A 21,513-nucleotide genomic window follows, 5' to 3' on the forward strand; every position below is an offset into this window, starting at 1 on the left:
CTGGAAATTGTGTCATAGCATTAGCAGCAACTCTAGGCTTGGAAATTGTACCTCGAAAAAACAAGACATCTGCCATTGCTGTTGAAAAAGTTGATATCAGAAGTCCCGCCCCTTCTTGATTCTGATTGGTCGATAATCAAAAAGTGACGATGCTCCAAAAATTGTTGTCAACTGAGAGTGCCGTGACAAAAATCAACTGACATTGAAAGTGATTTCTGTACTCGGGAGCGCTGAAAATGGAGATAGGTTCTGGCACTGCAAAAATGGTATTAGAGGAAACAGGCCCTAACTTCTAGCTGAGAAAGTAGCTATCTGCTGAGACTGCCCAGAAGCTAATGTCGTCTTGTTTTCTGATTTGTTGTTGTGTTTTGCACTTCAGGGCCACTATAAAACTATCACGTTAACACTACACCACATGCATAAAGTCCGCACATACCACAACAACAGATCCTCTAACCCTTTTCACACATTTGTAGATCAAATTGGGACATCCAGGCCGTGATATTTTCAGGATTTGCCTCTCACACACACACACGTACCTGTCAGACAAACCTGCACAACCTAGAATACCTTGTTTACAGAGGGTGGCTGGGTAGGCCATGCAGGAGGAGAAGCCTTACATAATGGTGACTCTTCCTCTGTTTATATCACTACAACACACAGAAGGAGGTTCCCACAGTGCAAACAAAATGAGAAGACAGTAAACAAAAGTGAGGCGAGTGGAAGAGAGTAACATCACCCTGAGCTTGCAGTGACTCTTCCTGAGTATTACCTGCTTGGTACTCACGGCGGACGGCCCAGAATGATCCGAGTCACACACACAGCCCAACTGGTCACAAACTTTTCAAGTGTTCATATAAACTCTTAACTAAAGAATTCACAAAGAATCACACAATGACACAAGTTCAGCTTTTTTCCTCCCCGTTTCTTCGTCTCATTCTTCCACATTTCACCCAGAACACTGATGTCCAAGGGCTATCCACTAAGTGCTATACAAGTACGACAACACTCTCCTCCTTTTCTGCCCTTCATCCCCTCTTCTGCACATCAGTAACGCAGCCAGAAAGCGGTTAGTCAAGTGTGCAATGTCAACATTTAGGTGCCCTTTGTTCCTCAGCGGAGCCACCTTTGGGATTTCTCATGTCCTTATTTTCTTTCTGTCGAGCTTGCTGACTTTTAATTCACTGTGAAGCCGTGGGTTTTTTTTAGCTTGTTGTTTTTATTATTAAAGTAATCTCTCTCTCTCTTTCTCTTTTTTTTTTTCTCCCACTCTTCTTCTTTCAGTAACATAGCGGAGGCTCTGGTCAGCAAAGGCCTGGCCACAGTCATCAGATACAGACAGGATGACGACCAGCGCTCCTCCCACTACGACGAGCTGCTTGCCGCAGAGGCACGGTGAGGATCACGCACACATACACACATCTCTTTCACACATTCACTCCTTCCATCTCTCTTTTTTTTTTTGTCTGTGTGTGTACATGAACCTGCACAGCTACACAATGTCTCTCTCATGCACACTAATCACACAACGCTCTACCATCCACGAGTTGTGCATAACCTTGACAAATTTTTTTTTTTTGCTCCTGGGAAGAAAAAGCAAATTGAAACTGACCTTGAGACAAATTGCTTTTGCATTTTCTGCTTTAACCAGCGTGGCACAGGTTAGCAACTCGCTTGTTATTATTTTTCTGAATTTATTCTAGCAGTGACACCATTGTAAGTCCCAGCCTATCACAGCTGTTGCTACATTTCCCCCCTTAGAAACACGTCGCTGCTCTCCCACTCTCACACTCTCACTCCTACATGTTTCTTTTCCAACAAACATGCCTCGACACAAACGCACAGAGCAGAGATGCTAAATCAGTGGCTCTCTCCACACCGGCCCTATGAATATAATTATGTTGAGGTGCAGTGAAGAGATTTAGTAGGAGCTTTATTACTCTGCTGTAGATTAAGATCTGCTTGCTATAGGTAGAGCAGACGCAGCCACAGCCTCTTTTTATAGGACTTTCTCCAGTGCATGGTCACCGGCCTACTCTTTCTCCCCCCACTTTCTTCTTCTCCTGCACATTTTGTCCTTCTTTTCCCACCTTTTTTCCAATTTTGTCCTTCTTTGGCCTTGCTCCTCTCTCCCCCCTTTCTCTCTCTCCCTCCCTCCGTCCCTGGTTGGGTCTTATTAGAGCTGATGAGAGGTTTCTGTCTATAGCCTCGGTTGTATTTTTAGTTCCCACTGCACGAGGCCAGTGGCCCCGCAGCCTTCAAGAAACCTCCTCCCGGCTATTAAATGCACATATAGACATGCTTGTATAAATGCACACACTTAAGCAGCAGCGGTCCGTTTCAGAGACCCATAGGTGGCATGATTACACTCCACAGCAGCATCTCATTTGGCCCTCGAGGGGTAAAGCAGCGATGACCAAAGCCAGTCATCATGGCTAAAACCCCTGACTGTGAAGAAGCAACCCCTGTCTCTCCACTTCTCGTCATCCTTCTATTCTTGCAAAAAAAATTCCCTTCCATTATTATTCCTCTCTTTTCATCTTCAGCCTATAGATTGCTTTGTGAAAGAAAAAAAAAACTCTCCCTGTAGTGCTTCCAGCTGAGCCGTAATGGCAGTTCAGGGAATGAGAAACTGGTATGAATTTACATCCTACTTCACAAAGCCACAATTGGTCCCACTTTGTATCTACGGTGATTACTCAAAGAGCTCACAGTCCTCCAGCCTTATGCCTTTTTAATGTATTTTGTTGAGCTATAATGATGACGGGTTTGTGTGTGTGTGTGTGTCTGCTTAATGTTTGACTGCAGGGCCATCAAGAACGGGAAAGGACTGCACAGCAAGAAGGAAGTCCCAATCCACAGAGTGGCCGACATATCTGGGGTATGTATTGTAGATTTATATACAGGACGTCTTTTACTATCAGTTATGTTCAGCATGTGAGTCCAGAATACGTTTCCCTAAGTAAACAAAGTGTTTTGTGTTGTATCGTAGCGTGTTGATCTTAGCCCTCAAAATAAATGTATAAAATTAAGTATTTCTTCAATCTGGACTGATATAAACACACTCAAACATATTATTAGTGACCATACGAATATGTTGGACAATCAAAAGTGGGCAGCAGGAAACAGGTTAAAGGTGACATATCATGCAAAATGGACTTTTTAATGGTTCTCTACCTGAAATATGTTTCCCTGGCATGTCTACAAACCCCCTGAGAATTAAAAAAAATCCATTCTGCCCCTGTTTTGATTTCTCCACCTTTCTATAAATGTGTGTGAAACGAGCCGTTTCAGACTTCCGTGTTTTTGTTATGTAACAACAATATCCGGTCTGTCACGGAGTCAGAGCTCGGAGCTTGTTCAGCCCATAGACTGTATAAAATACATCTCAACTCCTCCTCTGTTTTTCATTCCCTGCACACATGTGTGCTAACAAGGAGCTTAGGAGGGAGGCATGCTAGTTGTAGGCTGTCTTAATAAACACAAAGGTCGGTTTTACTCCCCACGTCTGCAGATTTGAAGATCTAGTGGATGATTTTTATTTGTCATGGAAAAGTGCTAGCGCTAATTAGCATAGCCACATAGCTACATGTTCGTAGCTGTAGCTGTGTACCAAGACACACGTCGACACACTGACAAATAAAACAACAAGAAACACTAAATCTGTCACCAATCCTTCAGAAAGGTCCTGCTGCCTTTCTGGTAGAGGTCGATTTTACTCCCCAGGCCTGCAGAATTGAAGATCTAGTGGATGATTTTTATTTATCATGGATAAGTGCTAGCGCTAGTTAGCATAGCCACATAGCTACATGTTCGTAGCTGTGTACCAAGACACACGTCTACATACTGATAAATAAAACAACAAGAAACACTTAATCTATGACCAATCCTTCAGAAAGGTCCTGCTACAAGCGCCTCTCCATCAGGATCAGATTCTGGATCAGATTCAGAGGGTTGAAGTAACGTGATCTCTGAGCAGCCGTGTATATTCAGCCAACATGTAAACATTAGATCAACGTGCCGGAGAGCCGAGGGCACATCCACTTCCTGAGGGGGCGTGGTCAGAGGGAAAACAGAGTGTTCTGAGGAGGACTGAAGAAGAGGGGTTTTCAGGCAGACCAAAATCTGATTTCAAAGTGTTTTTTTGAGCATAAACTTTAAAGATATGTTTTGGGGACCTCTTAGACCAATATATATTGATGAAAAAAGCGTGATATGTCACCTTTAAGCCAAGTGGTCAAGACACTTGTCATTCCCAAATTCTCCTGGTTGTCTTGCTCAATCCACTGTCCGATCCTTTCAACAAAAACTGTCAAAGCTCAAAAAATATAACTCCAAAAAGTGTGCAGCAGGTGCGTACAAGACTATCGTATCGTATTCCATCGTAACGTATCATATCGATATTGTCCTTCAAAAAATATAACTATAATTGAGTATTTCTGTAATCTGGACTGATATAAACATGATCAGATATGTTAATAGTGCCCATTGAAATATCTCGGACAAACAAAACTGTGCAGCAGGTGAGTCCAAGACAAATTTTCCCAAGAAAACAAAAAAGTGTATCGTCAACCCTTAAAATAAACAAGCATTATTGAGTGTTACTTATATCTAGACTAATATAAACATACTCAAACATGTTATTAGTGCCCATATGAATATCTTGAACATTCAAAAATGGGCACAAGGTGAGTCCAAGACAGATTTCCCTAAGAAAAAACAATAAAGTGTGCTGTATCGGATCGTATCACATCACATCGTATCGTATTGATATTATCTTTCAAAATATATAAATACAATTGAGTATTTCTGTAATCTTGACTGATATAAACATAATCAGACATATTGATATTGCCCGTTGAACTATCTTGGACAATCAAAAGTGGGCAGGAAATGAGTCCAAGACAATTTTTCCCAATAAAAAAACCCCAAAGTGTATGGAGTATGTGTGTATTGATCTCAACCCTCAAGATAAACAAGTATAATTGAGTGGGTCTTCAATCTGGACCGATGTAAACACACACACAAACATATTAGTGCCCGTATAAATATCTTGGACTAACAACAGTGTGCAGCAGGTGAGTCCCAGACGAATTAACCTAAGGAAACAATAAAGGGTGCAGTATCGTATCGTATCGCATCGTACAGATCTCATCCCTGCAAATAAAGAAATATAATTGAGTGTTTCTTCAATCTGGATTAATATTAACATACTCAAACATGTTATTAGTGCCCATATGAATGTCTTGAACATTCCAAAATGTGCAGCAGGTGAGTCCAAAAACAATTTCCCTAAGGAAACAATAGTGTGCTGTAACGTATCGTATCAATCTCATCACTTAAAGTAAACTAATATATTTGAGTATTTCTGTAATCTGGAGTAATATAAACACACTCAGAGTATATGTGCCAATATGAATATGTTGGACAAGCAAAAGTGTGCAGTTGCTGAGTCCCAAATAAATCTCCCAAGGGAAACAATAGTGTATCGTGTCGTCGTATCGATTTATTCCCTTAAAGTAAACTAATGTATTTGAGTATTTCTGTAATCTCTACTGATGTAAACACACTAAAATATATTATTAGTGCCATATAAATACCTTTTTGAAAAAATTGTGCAGCAGGTGAGTCCAAGACAAATTCCCCAAGAAAACTATAAGCGTGTCATATCGTATCGTATAGATCTCATCCCTGCAAATAAACAAATATAATTGAGTGCTTCTTCAATCTGGACTAATATAAACACACTCAAACAAATTATATGTGGCCCTATGAATATGTTGGACAATCAAAAGTTTGCAGCAGGTGAGTCCCAAATAAATCTCCTTAGGGAAAAACAGTAAAGTGTATCGTTTCGTTTTAATCCCGTAAAGTAAGCTAATATTGAGTATTTGTGAAATCTCTACTAGTGTAAACGCACTCAAATAAATTAGTGGTGCCATATAAATACCTTTTGACAAATTGTGCAGCAGGTGAGTCCAAGAAAAATTTCCTAAGAAAACTATAATCATGTCATATCGTGTTGTATCGTATTTCTTTAAGTTACATTTTTTTAGGTGGGGAAGCTAAAGACATTCAGGAAATGTAGGGAGTAGAGACATGCAGCAAATGTTCGAGCCCAGAAGTCAAGTGACCACTGAGGACCACAGCCTCTGTACATGGGGCGCACTTCAACTGCCTGACTCACGTCGCTCCGCGCCTTTTCGTATTAGCTGTATCGTACCATATCATTTCTTATCTAATCAATCTTTATCGTATTGTGCTGTGTCAGACTCATACATGAATATTTTTCACCCTGGACTCATTCAAACGTGCCATCACTCCCCAAAAGCCATCACCACCTCGTACCCTGACACACATATTATTTCCCTATCTCTCGCCCCCTCAGCCGATTCCCTCATCTTTAGGAAACTAAAGCTGCCTCTAAAAATAATCAGCACCATTAATAAACCCATCAGTGGTGCTTGGTCCTAGCTTGTTTACGTGTGCCCAGGGGCTTGATAGAGGCATCATTTGGCTAATGAAGCCTGATTGGGAGCGCTCACCAAATGAACATTAACATGAGGAAGCCATAAAATCTCCCCGTAACGAGTAATAGGCGACTCTTACACCATTCTTTTTAAAGAGCGTGTGTGTGTTTTTCTTTTAACCCTGGGAGCTTGTGTTTTTTAAAAATCTGATCTCTTTAATGGGCCTTCTTTTCTCGTGTTCAATCCATGCTCCCATTTGTAAACCAGAGTGCAGTCTTTTATTAACCCCTCACACACTGTAGCTGTCGAACATCGTCAAACTGACTTGTGAGGGTCGGACAAGCTCACACGGAGGAGAAAGTGGCAGATCGGAGTGAAACGTGCGCCGATAGCAGAGATACAAAGATTGAACGCAGGCTCTGTGTGATGGTCATTGTCGCTCGCTAGGTGCTGTTCTTGCCGGTGGCCTATTTTTATCTCTGTGTTATTCTCACAGCACCCAGGAGGGAAATTGAGGTCAGTCAGTCAGGTGGTGGATAAGTCACCCTTTTGTTCCATGGTGATGTGAAATGTAACATTCTGTTCTTACTATATGTATTCCCAACATAATCTCTCCTGTTTGACACCTCAGAACGAGCAATTTTTTGTGACCTTTGTCTTTGCTAACTGCCTCTGTTTGCTCGGGGAGAGCTTCGGCTGCCATTTGTTTTCCTCTTTAGTTTTTCAAACACCTTTTTTTTCTCCCCCCCTCACCTGACTGAGGCCCACAAGTCGTCAGAATCAGAATCAGAAAGAACTTTAATCACAATGTATCTCAAGAATGCAAAGAATTTGACTCCAGTGTTTTTGCGTACTCCCTGTACAAACATAGACAGACACTAAAAATCAAGTACTAATACAAAATACATAAAATATATATATAAGTACAAAAGGCACGAGTGCAATAAAAAGAAACAATAAACAAACATGATAACGTGCAAAAGTGCAAGGATGAAGGTGGCTCTGTCCGTGAGGTAGCTAGTTTATGACACAGTGTTAAGTTCATCAGTGTGACGGCCTTGGGGAAGAAACTGTTCCTGTGTCTGGATGTTTTTACGTACAGAGCTCTGTAGCGCCGACCAGAGGGGAGGAGTTTGAAAAGTGAGTGTCCAGGGTGTGAGGGGTCTGCAGAGATGTTACTGGCCCGCTTCTTGGTCCTGGACCAAGTCCTTGATGGAGGGCAATGATCTTTTCTGCAGACCTGACTGTGCACTGCAGTCTGTGCCTGTCACGTTTGGAGGCAGAGGGAAACCAAACAGTGATGGAGAGAGACAGGACAGACTGGATGATGGAGGTGTAAAAGATGATGAGCAGTTCTCGGGCAGTTTGAACTTCCTGAGCTGTCTGAGGAAGTACAGCCTCTGCTGTGCCTTCTTCCTGATGGAGTCTATGTGGGGGGTCCACTTTAGGTCCTGGGAGATAGTAGATTCCAGGAACCGGAAGTTGTCCACACTAGACACAGTGTTGTTGAGGATGGTGAGGGGGGGAGTGACGGGAGGTTTCGTCTAAAGTCCACTGTCATCTCCACAGTCTTTAGCGGGTTCAGCTCCAGACTGTTCTGGCCACACCAGAGGACCAACTCTTCCACCTCCCGTCTGTATGCGGCCTCATCACCATCCTGGATGAGACCAATGATGGTGGTATCGTACACAAACTTCAGGAGTTTAACAAAGGGGTCTCCTGAGGTGCAGTCATTGGTGTAGAGGGAGAAGAGCAGTGGGGAGAGCACACACCCCCCGGGGGGCGCCAGTGCTGACTGTCCGTGTGCTGGATGTGATACTCCCCAGCCTCACCTGCTGTGTCCTGTCTGTCAGGAAGTTGGAAATCCACTGACAGGTGGGGGCACGCACAGAGAGGTGGGAGAGCTTCTGGTGGAGAATGTTGGGGACGATGGTGTTGAATGCCGTCTGAATATGCGTCCACGTAAAGCCGGGTGTTGCATCCTTTTATCCAGACTAATTCAAGAGCCTTCCCGCGTCTACCCACTCGTCGATTACCCGTCTCTTACACATTTTGATAAGCCACTAATGTCCTCAAAACCGAACTCCAGGAACATTAGCGCCTCTCTGTGTCTCTCACTTGAGCTCTCTCTTGTAGCACTTGCACTCATCTGCTCTTGGTGAAATTAATCAAGCCCTCTTCCTCTGTTTTAGCCTTTTTTTTTCACTCAGAGTGGACGAACACATACGGCTGCACATGCTCCTGCAAGTCCCTGTCACCCCGCGTTTCCGCAGAGGCATCCAGCCAAGCCATTAAAGCTGTTTAACACCACCAGGGTTGTGTAGAGTGTGCCTAATAAGTCAGACATTGCTCCGCATAACATCTCTGATGTTGTGCTGCTCCACATTATCATCACCATAACCTCCCCGTGTCTTATTGTGTCAGCACGACAGCTAAATTATTGGGCCCTGTAAAAATAATTATGACAGGGAATTGTTGTTGCTGACTGAGCAGCCCTGTGCGATCTCATCAGTGCGTTTTACACTCAGACACCCCCAGAACTTAAACGGCTAAATTGACAACATTCCTCCGCAGCGTTGACTTGGGAGCCGGGTAATTAATTTACTTTAATAACGACGAGAAAGAGCAATATGTGCCGCACTCAACAACCAGCTGGAGGTTTCACACGTCGCGCAAATTAAAAAAAAGTGTCCCAGTGACCCGGAGAGGAATCTGATGGGCCTTCACATTTCACAACAACGTGCTGCGTCATGCATTTGTATGCGGTGTGACACAAGGCTCTCTTAAACTCTCCATCTTATTAGCGGCTGCGATTATGTGCAGCTGCAACCCCCCCCCCCCCCAGCTTTCCATCAGCGGTTCTGCAAGTTTCCAATAAGACACACGCACACACACAGGATGCGCAGGATCATTGCCAGTGAATGCCGGTGGGCGTGTATGCATGCATGCGCACGCACCAGTTGTTTGGCTAGGCTAATGTAATGAGCATTCTCAAGACCAAAATAGCAACACCCCTCCCCTCCTTCTGCATCCTTCCCTTCCTTTTTCTTTTCTCCTCTGTGGTTCACGCCCACACGCAGCTGCACACGTGCGCCTCTTCCCCTTCCTCCCCTCCTCCCCACAACCTACATACCTATAGAAGCTACACTCCTTTTACGTCAGCGTCATTTAGCTCTGCTGGTAAAGGTTCGCCGAAAGGGATTATGTACATTGAGTAGGTTGCAGTCACAAATAAAGCACAGATAGGTTTATAAACATAGTGTAGGAGATGAGCAGAGGGGGTGGGAGCAGAGTGGATAAAGCACTTGACTCACCTCGTACCTCTAAAGGTTGCATAATGAGGTCCTCTCCTCTCTCGTCTCTTCTTTTTTTTTTATATCCCTCCTGAACCGAGTTAGACTGCTCAGCCCACTCACTGCAGGTGCTCTGAATGTGTTTGTGTGAGCGACAGAATGTTTGTCTCCCACTCAAGGGGCTATTTTGGACCACAGTGGGTGGAGTTCAGGTGGTTGCATCTTACGGCTAAAGCACATACCTCCTTTTTTTTTTTTTTTTTTTTGCGCTTACAACATCATGTTACCGAGTCGCACTGGTGACGTGTTTTTTTTGTTGTTGTTGTTGCATGGTCCACTTTTTCTTTCCACCTTCACTTTTGCACAAATCCAGCGACTCAGAGAAGGAAACATCCTGTCTGAAACAAGTCCCCTCAGAGTTCTGTGTTTTCAGCTCTCACATCCACTTACAGTAGTCGCAGAGAAAGCCTTGGTTAGTTCTGACTTTCCTTGTTTGAACTCTGTCCTCCCCTCCAAGCCTTTTGCTCCAACTCCACTGACCACACAAACACTCGCACAAACACACACTCTTTACTGATCCATGACTGGCTGGTCTGTTGTGCCTGCCTACGTCCTCCTGCCTGCAGTCGGCACATATTAAATAATCTTTTATCTTCTCTGACCCCCCCTCCTCTCTCTCTCTCTCTCCCTCCCTCTCTCCCTCTCTCTTTTGGACTCCTGCTGCATCACCAGCCCTGCTTGAATACACATGATTTAGCTCTGCTTGTAATTTTGGCCCCGGCACAACAATAAGCTAGTGAGTCACCCTTGCAGACAGAGAAGGAGGAAGGAGGAGAAAGGGAATTATTTTTGATTGCATGAGGTTCCAGGCGTGTCACGGAGGAGCAGTGTGGACTTCATTAGGGTCTGGAGCAAGATTTAAAGATGTCTAGAGAAAGGCTGGCGAATTCACGTCGATACACTTCCTCCGTTCGTCTTGTATGTCGATTTTGATTTTTTAAATTTAGGCGCTGACACCTGCGAATTTTGGAAACGGAATCAGCACAGTAACGGCCAAATTCCACCAGATGCGTGTCTGATCCGTCTACGCTCAGTCACAGCACCAGATCTGATGGGTTTCAATTCCAATCAGTGTGTTAACTCACACTCGCTATGCTCCGTTTTGTAGATCGAGCCGAGGAAGATGCATCCGGTTCATTTTCAAAATAAAACACTCTGTGTTCTCGCTGGATTGTATTTCATTTAATTACGACAACAAACCGTCATATTGAGCCGAGTCAGGCCTGGAGTCAACAGGTCAGAGGTTTTCAGAGGCCAATAAAGACAACATGGATGAGGAGAGGAGTCGGGTAATCGCTGATTCAGCAATTACCGCGGAAAAACCTCGGTCACATGACTCAAGCTGTCTGGTGGTCCTGCTCCGTGCTCTGTTCTGAAAATGGTGGGTGTTGGCGGACAAGAGAACACTGGACTGGACACGGATCTAGTGGAAGTCTGGTGTAAAATTCATGGCATTGATGTTCCTCCTGAAATGCTAATGAAAACACAACAAAAAATCCTAAGGTCCATAAAATCTTATTTTAGTGCTCCAACTCTTCCTGCTAACCGTTGCACACAGCGTTGTAGTCGCCACATTTGTCAACCAAAACATTTTCACTTTTTTAGCATCAAAGATTTAGCTCAAGCGAAACCTTGCATAAAAAATAAAATCTGGAAAATGAACTAGCTAGCTAAAACTAGCATAATTATTCAAATTTTGATGTGTATTTTAATTCTAAATTTTGTCCAAAGTCCCATCTGTCAACATTTAGAAGTAGGTTCTTACAACCTATACTACTGCCTATCAATAAGGGGCTTACCAGATGTTTTGGCCTCACTTTAAAGGAGCTGACATGTCCTCCCATATAAAACTTCATGTTTTAGAGCTTAATTAGATTTTTTCCTTTCCTTTTGTCCTTTCTTTTTCCAGGAGACACAGAAAGCCAAGCAGTTCCTGCCCTTCCTGCAGAGGGCCGGCCGCTCAGAAGCCGTGGTAGAATACGTCTTCAGCGGCTCCCGCCTCAAGCTGTACATGCCCAAAGAAACCTGCCTCATCACATTCCTCCTTGCTGGTGGGTACAGCTCTTCCCCCTTCTTTGTCCTAAAGATGAATTCCCTGTCTTTATAACCAGCCCATGTTCTCATCTTTACATGCATTAGTTGCTGTAGGCAGATAGTTTCAGGTGGAAAAAAAGAACAAAAAGGTTGGACAAAAACAGGTTGTTCCAAAGTGAGCTTCCTGCCAGCGCATGGATCAACGTTCAAACCTCTCTGCACACCTCTCTGCAGTCAACCCTGACAGGGCAGAGGGTAGGGGCAGGGTATGTTGCACCAGCTACAGCCCACCCTCAATCAGAATGCCAGGGTTGGCGTGAAGCATGTGTCCCCTTTGACCCTCACCTTTCCCCCCCTTCTGGCTTTTTGCCAAGTTTGAAATCCACTCATGCTCTGCTCTCTTGGCATTCGCTCTTCTATCTTGGTGGTGGTGGTAGGCAACTTTATGAAAAACTCACTGCTGTATAAAGGTAACAGGAGCCTGAAGACTCCAATGGATGAGCAGGTTAGGTAATGATTCCAGGAAATGTGTTGTCGCAAAAACAAGCGTTTATTACTAATTTTTTTCATCTTTATTTTTCACAAAAACAAACAAATCTGTGCACACAATTTCCAAATAACGTACCAGCTATGTAATAAATAGAAAATAATAATACAAATAAAATAAAACAAAATAAATAAAAATGTATAATAAATTAGTTAAATAATAAATATAAAATAATAACTAATGAGATAAATGATTATTAAAAAAATTACTAAATACATATATAATAATTAATCTATTAAAATTAACATTTATTAACACTGAGCTTCAGCTTTTCTTTATGCAGTTTATTCATGTACCAAAATTAACCATGACAAAATAAATAAATATAAAATAAATATAAAATAAAATCAGATAAATTATTATAAAATAATAACTAAATACATACATAATAATTAATGAATTAAAATGTACTTGTACTTTTTTAACATTAATTTAGCCCTGTGTTAAAAGCAAAACCCAATAAAAAGATTGTTAAAAGAAATATTTCAATACATTTAAAATAAGAATTTATTGAATAAATGAATGAATGAATGAATGAATAAATAAATAAATAAAATATGAAAATACAATAATAAGTTAATAAATAAATGTTATAGAAATAAACATAAAGATCAGCACATGACCTAAAAAACGTGCATTTAAAAGCATTACATAACAGACTCCTACTTGATAAGCAGACTGAGGGTACAGAAATCTGGTTATGCATTGGAGAGAAAAAATGGAACTCTAATAATTAGTTTATTAATGGATTAGTCACTTGTAGGAAATGAATTGGCAACTGTTTTGATACACAATTTCAGAGATGAAACAGCTAATTTCTCCCCATTTCGGCTTCTGAGATCCGACAATTTTATGATTTCTTCCTAATCCATGATTTAGAAGATGGGTCCATTATTCTCCAAGATTTTCCCGCTTACTTCCAGCTCGAGAAGATAACAGTAGTTTAGGGCTAGATGCAGATGGGATGAAATACGGACTGTTTGATGTCAGGCCTGGTCATTTATTTCAGCTCCTCGCCCGTCTCTGACAGTTTGCACTCGTAATAAAAACACTGAGACTGTATCTTTGTCAGCCGACGATGATTTGCGCATCGCAGGAATGGTGAGAATGCTCATCCCTTTCTCCACTATGGATGGTGCTCTGTTATAGTTAGCAATAAAAGATGTGTTTCAATCCATCTCCGTTTCAGTCAGCCATACATTTCCTCTCTGTCTTCCATTTGGACAAACATCATGTAGTTTCTGACAAACACTCAGATTCAGCTTAATTATGCGTGGCTAAACCGCCGATGCATTCATTAATTTCGCAATTTGCCTCTGATTGTCTCTGCTGTCCGCTGATGGCTCCCGTAATTGCATTTTTTCCTCGCTGCCGTCCTCAAGATGTATTGAAATGATCTCCGCCAATAAACAGTCCACGTATAGGAGCATATAGGATACTCTTCTTTTTTATTTTTTTTTCACAGCTCTGGACAATTCTTCTGTAATGAGAGTGCTCGGCGTCATCGCACGTTACCCTGTTTCTCAAGAACATATCAAGTGTGGGTGCAAAAAAAAAAAAAAAAAGTGTTTGCAAAGTCTGTCTACTTTTTGAGTGATTTGATTCAATCAGAGGTTATTAGCAGCACATTAGCGCTGATAGCCTCCAAGCGTATTTGATGAAGGTGGTACCCAGAAGAAAAGATTCATCTCCTAGAAATGAGACGACAAATATTCCCTTTAATACACACATTAGGCTGGATTAACTCTCATTGATACAAATGATCCTTTTTCCTCTTTTGTGTGTTTTTTCTGATTCCGTTCTAATTAGAGAAGTAGCTCCCCTGTGTTCCTCCATGATGCTTTCCTTCTCACCACCTTGTTTGTTCTCCTTTGACGTAGGAATGTTACGAGATAGAGTTTTATGTCTGCTGGGTCAAGGCCTCATCGTTTCTCTGCATGTATGTTGTCCTCTATATGTGATAACTGCTTTTAAACCTATTGCCATACATGAAATGAAAGCCCCTCCGGCACAAACATTCCTTTATTATCTCTTTACCTCTAATCTCCAGGCGCTTCCTATCTCCCTCCTGTTTCTCTCCCCTCCCCGTCAAAGATATCTCTGCATGTTTTATTCACCCATCAGCAATACAGGCTGTGTATGAAGTGACACATGCATGATGAATAAGCTGCTCAAAGCCTCCTTTGCATCTGGGTTTGAAACACTACAAAGCATTTGGACCCTTTTCTGTTTAAGCGATCACGACCGGCAACTGATAATGAGGTGTTATGAGTGTAGATGTAAATTATGCATGTTTCAGTACTGTCAAATTAAATAGGTGTGACGTAAAGCTGGAATTTTCCCCTACCCAATACAATGTTTTATGTTGGGGTAGAGTTGTTAACATATTGAACTGTTGACTGTACCTTTAAAATGGATAGTTTAGCTATATACCCCTTAAGAAAAGTGATGCCAAAATATTGCAGCAATGGGCCCTTATGTATTGTGCCCATGGGACCAAGGCATGTGCAGAAACAATCTACCTGATGGAGTTACAAGACAAGAACAGATTCTTGTCTCACAGTTATGGAAAGTTCACTGAATCTTGTTTTAGTGTAGCTTCCTCTACTTGGCTGATTTGGTAAAGAGCTGTCAATGGTGATGTCACATTCTCTTTTTAACATTTTCCCAAAAAAAAAAAAAAACATATACATGATTAGAACTACTTGTTAGGACAGAAAACAGGTTTGAGTAAGAATTATTTGACATGTATTTCAATTTTCTAGTTTGACCCATGTTCCATCTGTCTAAATGTAGGAGGCTGACTTTAAGACGTATACTGCAACAAGTCACCAAGGGGAGATCCAAAAGTTTTGGCATTATTAAGGATAGCTGTTGTGTTGCCCAGGATTTTATACAGTTCAGGATTTATGAGTAATCCCATTGGTCAAGAAGCATTCCATGAGTACTAATTTAAAGGACTCTCACTCCCTAAACTTCAGCTTTTTTTAATTTTTATTTAAGTGATATTTTTGGGCTTTTTTTTGGCCTCTATACGTGGGACACTTAGACTGCTAGGCCACCAGTGCCCCTCTTCAGCTTTTTTTAATGCAATTTTTTTATATCTAATAATTAACCATGGAAAACTTTGCATCACAAAAATGCATTTAAATCCCCAAACTACATTTGATTTTGGGCTATGAAAAATTATATTTTTAATTGTTAGTTATGAATGAATTCTAATAACTAAAACCCAATTGGTTGCATTTTTTCAAAATATATATTTTGGGGGCTATTACACTTTTATTTGGAGAAGACAGGACATTGTATAGAGCAGGCAACCAGGAGAGAGTGGGGAAAGGACATAACGTGAAGCACTACGAGCTGAAATCGAACCCAGACCTCTTGCTAAATGGGCATATGACTTAACCACTTAGCTAAACCTGCTCCTCAAATTGATTGCATGCCCAAAATTCCATTATTTTGCATTTCAAAGATGTTTTAAAGTCCATATTAACAATTTAAAACAATTGATGCCAACTAGCTTGTCTGCTGACATCACTCTGATTAGCTCTGATTAGGTTGTCGCTTATACTTGAAGTAGCAAGAGTGCATATTACTTTTGTCGTCTCAACTGAGCCATCTGGGAATTTTTTAAAGTGAATTTTGCCATTCAAGAGCGCAGTGGTGTCGCAATTTTCCATCACGGCAGAAGCTGCAGCAGGAAGCAGGAAGACACTGCGGCAGCTTCACTATGGTGTGCTCGAAAGGACAAAATAGAGAAGGATGAAAAACAAGCAAACCAGAAAAAACACAGCCCTAGTTTAATTGAACTATGAGTTGTAATCATAGACTGTAAATAAAAATGGACAGCGTTGCTCCGCCTCTTCCCGTTGTACAGTTCTGAAGCCAAAAAATCCCCCTCCTGGGCGCAGCCATTGTGCAGCCAGAACCTGTGAAGCCACTGTAATAAGCTCCGCCCTACAGCGTGACGTCACAAGACGCTGTGTGCCCTTTGAAGTTTCGTTCTACGGCGGCTGTGAATCAAAGGAAACCCGGAAGTAAAACCCTGTTTTTTAAACTCTAATAACTAACGAAAAAGAAACTTTTCAGAAAAAAGAGGCCTTGAACACAAAACACTCAGATACTAACTACATATAACCACAGCATACAGATGTGAGAAACATTCGTACGACGTGTATTTATTTTTTAAAGTTTGACTGCTCCGGATTTTTTTTACCTATACTGCAGCCAGCCACCAGGGGGCAGTCACACTGCTGAAAGCCTCACCACCAGGGCCGTATCCGGCACGCTTGGTTGTAATATGTTGACGTACAGGAAGCAGCAAGTGGAAAGGAGATTGTCCTCTGCAATTAACTGGTACTAGACTGTTGGCATCAGTAATTTTTTTAATTGAACCACTACATTCTGCCATCGTAGTATAAAAGCTGTATTACACTCGAGGCTGTGTTGTTATACTAAATTTAAGCACGGCTGTGTTAACCTTCAGCCATGACTGAATCACAACTACTGCTTATGTAACGCTTGTTTGTACAGTTAAGCTAAATCTGACTGGAGTGCGGTTTTCATATGTACCCACACGCTCATGATAAATCATGGCATGAGTCACAATAATGCATCGTTGTCATACGGTTTGATCTGGTTATCAAAAAGTTACCGATCATAATCGTTAGATTCATGATGAATACAATGTCATGAGATGTTGTCCATGAGCGGAGCTCCTTCAAACTCATTTGTTGCAAGTTGCTGTGGGTAAATATTGACTGCATGCAGATGAATAGAGATTATATTCAATGGCTGCTACTGCTGTTAAAACGGGGCTTTCATTAGTCATCTGTTTCATTAGCTGTGCTCTCTTCATACTGTATTCATCAGTGCAAATTTTTATTCTGTAACAATATCGTGGGAGGCCATTGATGAGCAAACTGTTTACAGTAAAGCTGCAAATGAAGAGATCCCAAGGCATTCGGTGATGTAACACTAAGAAGAAATTATAATACCAAAAACAGTAGAGGCGTATCAGAGTATGAGCCACTAGCTTCCCTAGCCGGCAGCAGTCCTTGCCATGTTCTCCTGATTTTTAATATTAAACCTCACTCATAGTAAGGGCTTGTTTCTCCACTGAGGCACCCAAAAGCTGTGGGTCTCCCTGGCACGAAGTCTCCTTCCTTTCCCAGAGTTTTCCTTGATGGGTAAAGACAGCGCTGTAAGAAAAAAAAACAACGTGAGGAAACAAAAATGAAGCAAGTAAAGTCCACGCTTCAAAGCAGGCCGGAGGTGTGCTTCAGGTGGAGTTGAAGTAAAGTTCCATATCCTCTCCTCCCACATCACCTCTCCTTTCTTCTCCTCTCACTCTCTGGCCCTTCGTGGTGTCACTTCCGTATGCAAGTTTGATAAAGGGTAAAGGAGTCATCCTGTTTCTGAAAGGGAAAGGAAAAAAAAAAACGGAGGGCTTCTGCACAGGAAAGGGATTTGAGAGTGCAGTGGAGGGGGGGTAAAAGGAGGATGAAAGAAGGAGGAGAGGAGGTGAAGCGAGAGCTGAGGAGGCAGAAAGGACAGGGGAGGGTAAAGAGAAAGCGGCATGTGGTAAAGAGAAGACAAAAGTACAATTGATGTGGAGTACGTGGGTATAAAGGCCCGCTGAAGCTAAGGGAGACCAAGCAGTGAAAAAGGCTGTAAAAGTTTACTGGCTTCAATAGCTTTCACAGAGTTTCAGATGGAGGCCACAGCGGGTGAAGTGCACTTTCAAAGTTACTCGGGGAAGGTATGGTGAGCAGCAGTCTGTCAAAAAGATGAAACACCCATCACTCGGACACAAAGATTTACTGCGTCAGCAAGAAGCATTAGCCATCGCAGTGTGTGGCTTAGTGCCATTTGTCTGATTTTTTGATATCTGAGTGTGTGTGTGTCGGGACACCTGCGAGCCGGGAAAGATGGTGAAGTGATGCAGAAAATTTGTAGACTTGTTCTCTATAAAAATACGTCTGAGTGCCAAAAAAAGTTTGGCATAATGGAAAGCAGGTCTGTCAGGAAAAGGCTGCAAATAAAATGTTATGTGCTCGGCTACAACCTCTGCACATTTGTGTCCTTGTCTGCGACTGTGTGTGTCTCCATTGAGATTCACACATTTATGAGAAACAGAGGTGAGAGCTTTAGATACATTCCAAGGCCTGGTGAAATATAGAGGCAAGGAACAATGCCTTTTGTTGGGAACACTTTATGACAATGCTTCTTACTGCAACAGAAGCTGTAGTCTTGAAACCAAACATGGTCTACATGTGCCATTAACAAATCAATTATCTATTGTAGCTGCTGTTAGAAGAGAAAGAAAAGTGTGCATATCACATCTGGTGCTTTAACGTATTACAAATTCAGTCTTCTGCATGTGAAATAATCACATGTGAATCTCATTATAGCTCCTGTCTAAAGAAGCCCGGATCAAATACTGTGCTTCACTGAACTTTGGCTGCAAGAAAAGAGTTATTATTCTAAGAAAATAGGAGGTTATCTCAAACCATCCTTTGTCCTCCACCTCATTATTTGGGTAACATTATGCAACCAGCTTTTCACAGACAGCAGACCATGCCACAGGCTAGCTCTTAATACCAGCAACCATTTCCCTGAAATCACATCATTCCTCAATTCATTCATGGGTTTTTTTTACATCAAATTTTATAACCAATTCAAATCATTAGACAAAATTATCCCATAGAGAGAGAACCTTTTGTCATTTGAATATCTGCATATTTTTTCTGCTAGCGATGTCATTGTACACAGCAATGTTATAGCAACAGAATAAGTAGAAACTCTAAGACATTTTCAAAAAGGTGATTCAAATCTGTTCATTTTTTTTAAATATAGCAGTTTCACTGTAGAAATCAGTCTGTCTCTGATGCTCTCAAGTAGACAAGAATGTCGAGAGGCTGCTAGCTGAGCAGTGCCTAGCTTGATACTCAGCTTAGTTCAGAGTCACTTTTTTCTACATTAAACAGACCCTTATATCTAAACCAATGGGCAGGCCTCCCTGCATGCACAGTTCAACCTCTGCAAATGATCCAGAACGCAGCAGCACGCCTGGTCTTCAACCAGCCTAAGACCGCTCATGTCACTCCCCTGCTCATTTCGCTACACTAGCTTCCAGTTGCAGCTCGCATCAGATACAAAACTCTAATCATGACTTACAAAGCAGTAACCAAAACTGCTCCAGTTTACCTGGAACCCCTCATCCAGGTCTACACCCCTTCTCGCCCGCTACCCTCAGCCTCTGAAAAGCGCCTAGTACTTCCAGCACATAAGGCCTCAAAATCACTAGCTCGACTCTTCTCTTCTGTTGTCCCTAAATGGTGGAATGAATTGTCCAACTCCATTCGATCTGCAGAGTCCCTCTCTACTTTCAAAAGACAGCTAAAGATGAAGCTGTTTAGGAAGCACTATGCACTTAGCTAGACTATTCTCCACTGTTGTCCCCAGTGGCAGATCGTGTCTTCCAGCTACAATTGACTCGCACTGTCCTGCTCTACTCTGGGCATCTGTGTTCAGCTGTGGAGTGACCCAGCACTTGATACTTCGGTAATTATTGTGGTGATGACAAGTTAATTGTTGATGATGATAATGTAAGGTCTTAAATGGTTTGGTTGCTTCATTGTAGATGTTCCTTATTTTACTATAAAAAAAAAATCCTTATTTACTTTTGTGCATTGCCTTTGCACGGCTTTGTTACTCATACTGATCTTGTTTCCTCTTGTCTAGATCTATGCTTGTGTTGTTCTTGGAGGAGCTCTATGCACTACTGTTGTAGACTTTAAGTATAAAAGGCACTTTTGATCAGACTTGTAAAGAGACTTGACCTGTGACCTGAATCCAACTTGGGCAAACACTTGGCAACATCTAACAACAGTGGGAAAGGACAAACTTATTTTTAAGAGGCAGAAACCTTGAGCAAAGCCAGATTTGTGAAGCCGCTACCTGGATTGGTCCAAAACACTCTGATTAGTGTGACACTTAAATATTAAACATAAGAAAGGAGGAGAGCATGATGTGACACAGAAGTTATAAAATAGATGAAGAAATGGATGAGGCTTGTTTTGAAGAGATGAATTTGATTTGATGGACAAAGTTGTTCATTCATTTGAGGTTTAATAACATTTAAAAGATACTCTTTGCTGTCTTGTATGCATAGTCTGAGGTTATAAATGGCTTATATTACAGAACCATGATGATATAACGGGAAGATAGAGGATAAGATTGACGCCATAAAAGCGTCATACTTACTGCGATTCCACTTGAACAGAGATCCGCCATCACTACGCCTTTGTACTTACACTGTACATCCTTAAATGGCGTAATATTGGCATCCCATTGTGTGTTTACACATGGCATACACTAGAGCCATGGCCAGTAGGAGTGCCATATACACAAATTTACAGCCCTCACGGCTCTGACGCTACTCACCGCCACAGTCCCCCGTCCCATTTTGCCTATGCTACTAACTCCAAGGGAGGATCAGAGGTGGAACGACTTTACCCCACCATTACCCCTCTGTGAGTTACACATCCCAGACAAGGCGTAACAGGGGCGTAAATATCCCACCTTGAAATGTCAAAATGGAAGCACCTAAACGAGGGATGGTGAAACTATACTTGGATTTTCCACCACAGCCTCATCTCTGTTTGCCTCCCTCCATCACCCATGTCTCACCTCTGTATCTTGCCCCACCTGCATCTCTCACCGCCGCACATTTCAACTCCCCTGAACTGACTTGACACTAAGGAAACAGAAGAAGAGGGGAGATTGATTTGTTAGAAAAAGAAGCCTAGGACACAGTCGCTGAAATAGCACTCAAATGTGCAAACTTTTACACCACAGCAGCTTTTAGGTCTATGTTTATTTGCCTGCCGCAGTGCTAATTATGTCCTGTCAACAGCTTGTCAGAACTCAGAAATTACTCAAGTAACAACATTAAAAAGATGGACACTAATGGCATTCATACTGCGCTGAATGTATCCTGCAAGTATCCATTTATACCTGCAGACATACCAGGAGAGCACAGCGTCTGGCAGTTTATGAGCAAAAAGTCAGAGGCTAATCAATATGCATATTATTAGTATAG

General features: G+C 41.9%; 1 protein-coding gene across 1 annotated transcript in view; it reads left to right on the forward strand.

Moving 5' to 3' along the window:
- snd1 (staphylococcal nuclease and tudor domain containing 1) overlaps nucleotides 1–21,513 on the forward strand; it is a 289,368-nt gene that overhangs the window by 78,144 nt on the left and 189,711 nt on the right. Inside the window, exons 13-15 of the mRNA XM_034673168.1 lie at nucleotides 1,285–1,395; nucleotides 2,809–2,881; nucleotides 11,733–11,874. Of these exons, the coding sequence (XP_034529059.1) occupies nucleotides 1,285–1,395; nucleotides 2,809–2,881; nucleotides 11,733–11,874 (326 nt within the window). The remainder of the gene's footprint in view (nucleotides 1–1,284; nucleotides 1,396–2,808; nucleotides 2,882–11,732; nucleotides 11,875–21,513) is intronic.

Source organism: Notolabrus celidotus, chromosome 21, assembly GCF_009762535.1.
Source record: "Notolabrus celidotus isolate fNotCel1 chromosome 21, fNotCel1.pri, whole genome shotgun sequence".
Classification (NCBI taxonomy): domain Eukaryota; kingdom Metazoa; phylum Chordata; class Actinopteri; order Labriformes; family Labridae; genus Notolabrus; species Notolabrus celidotus.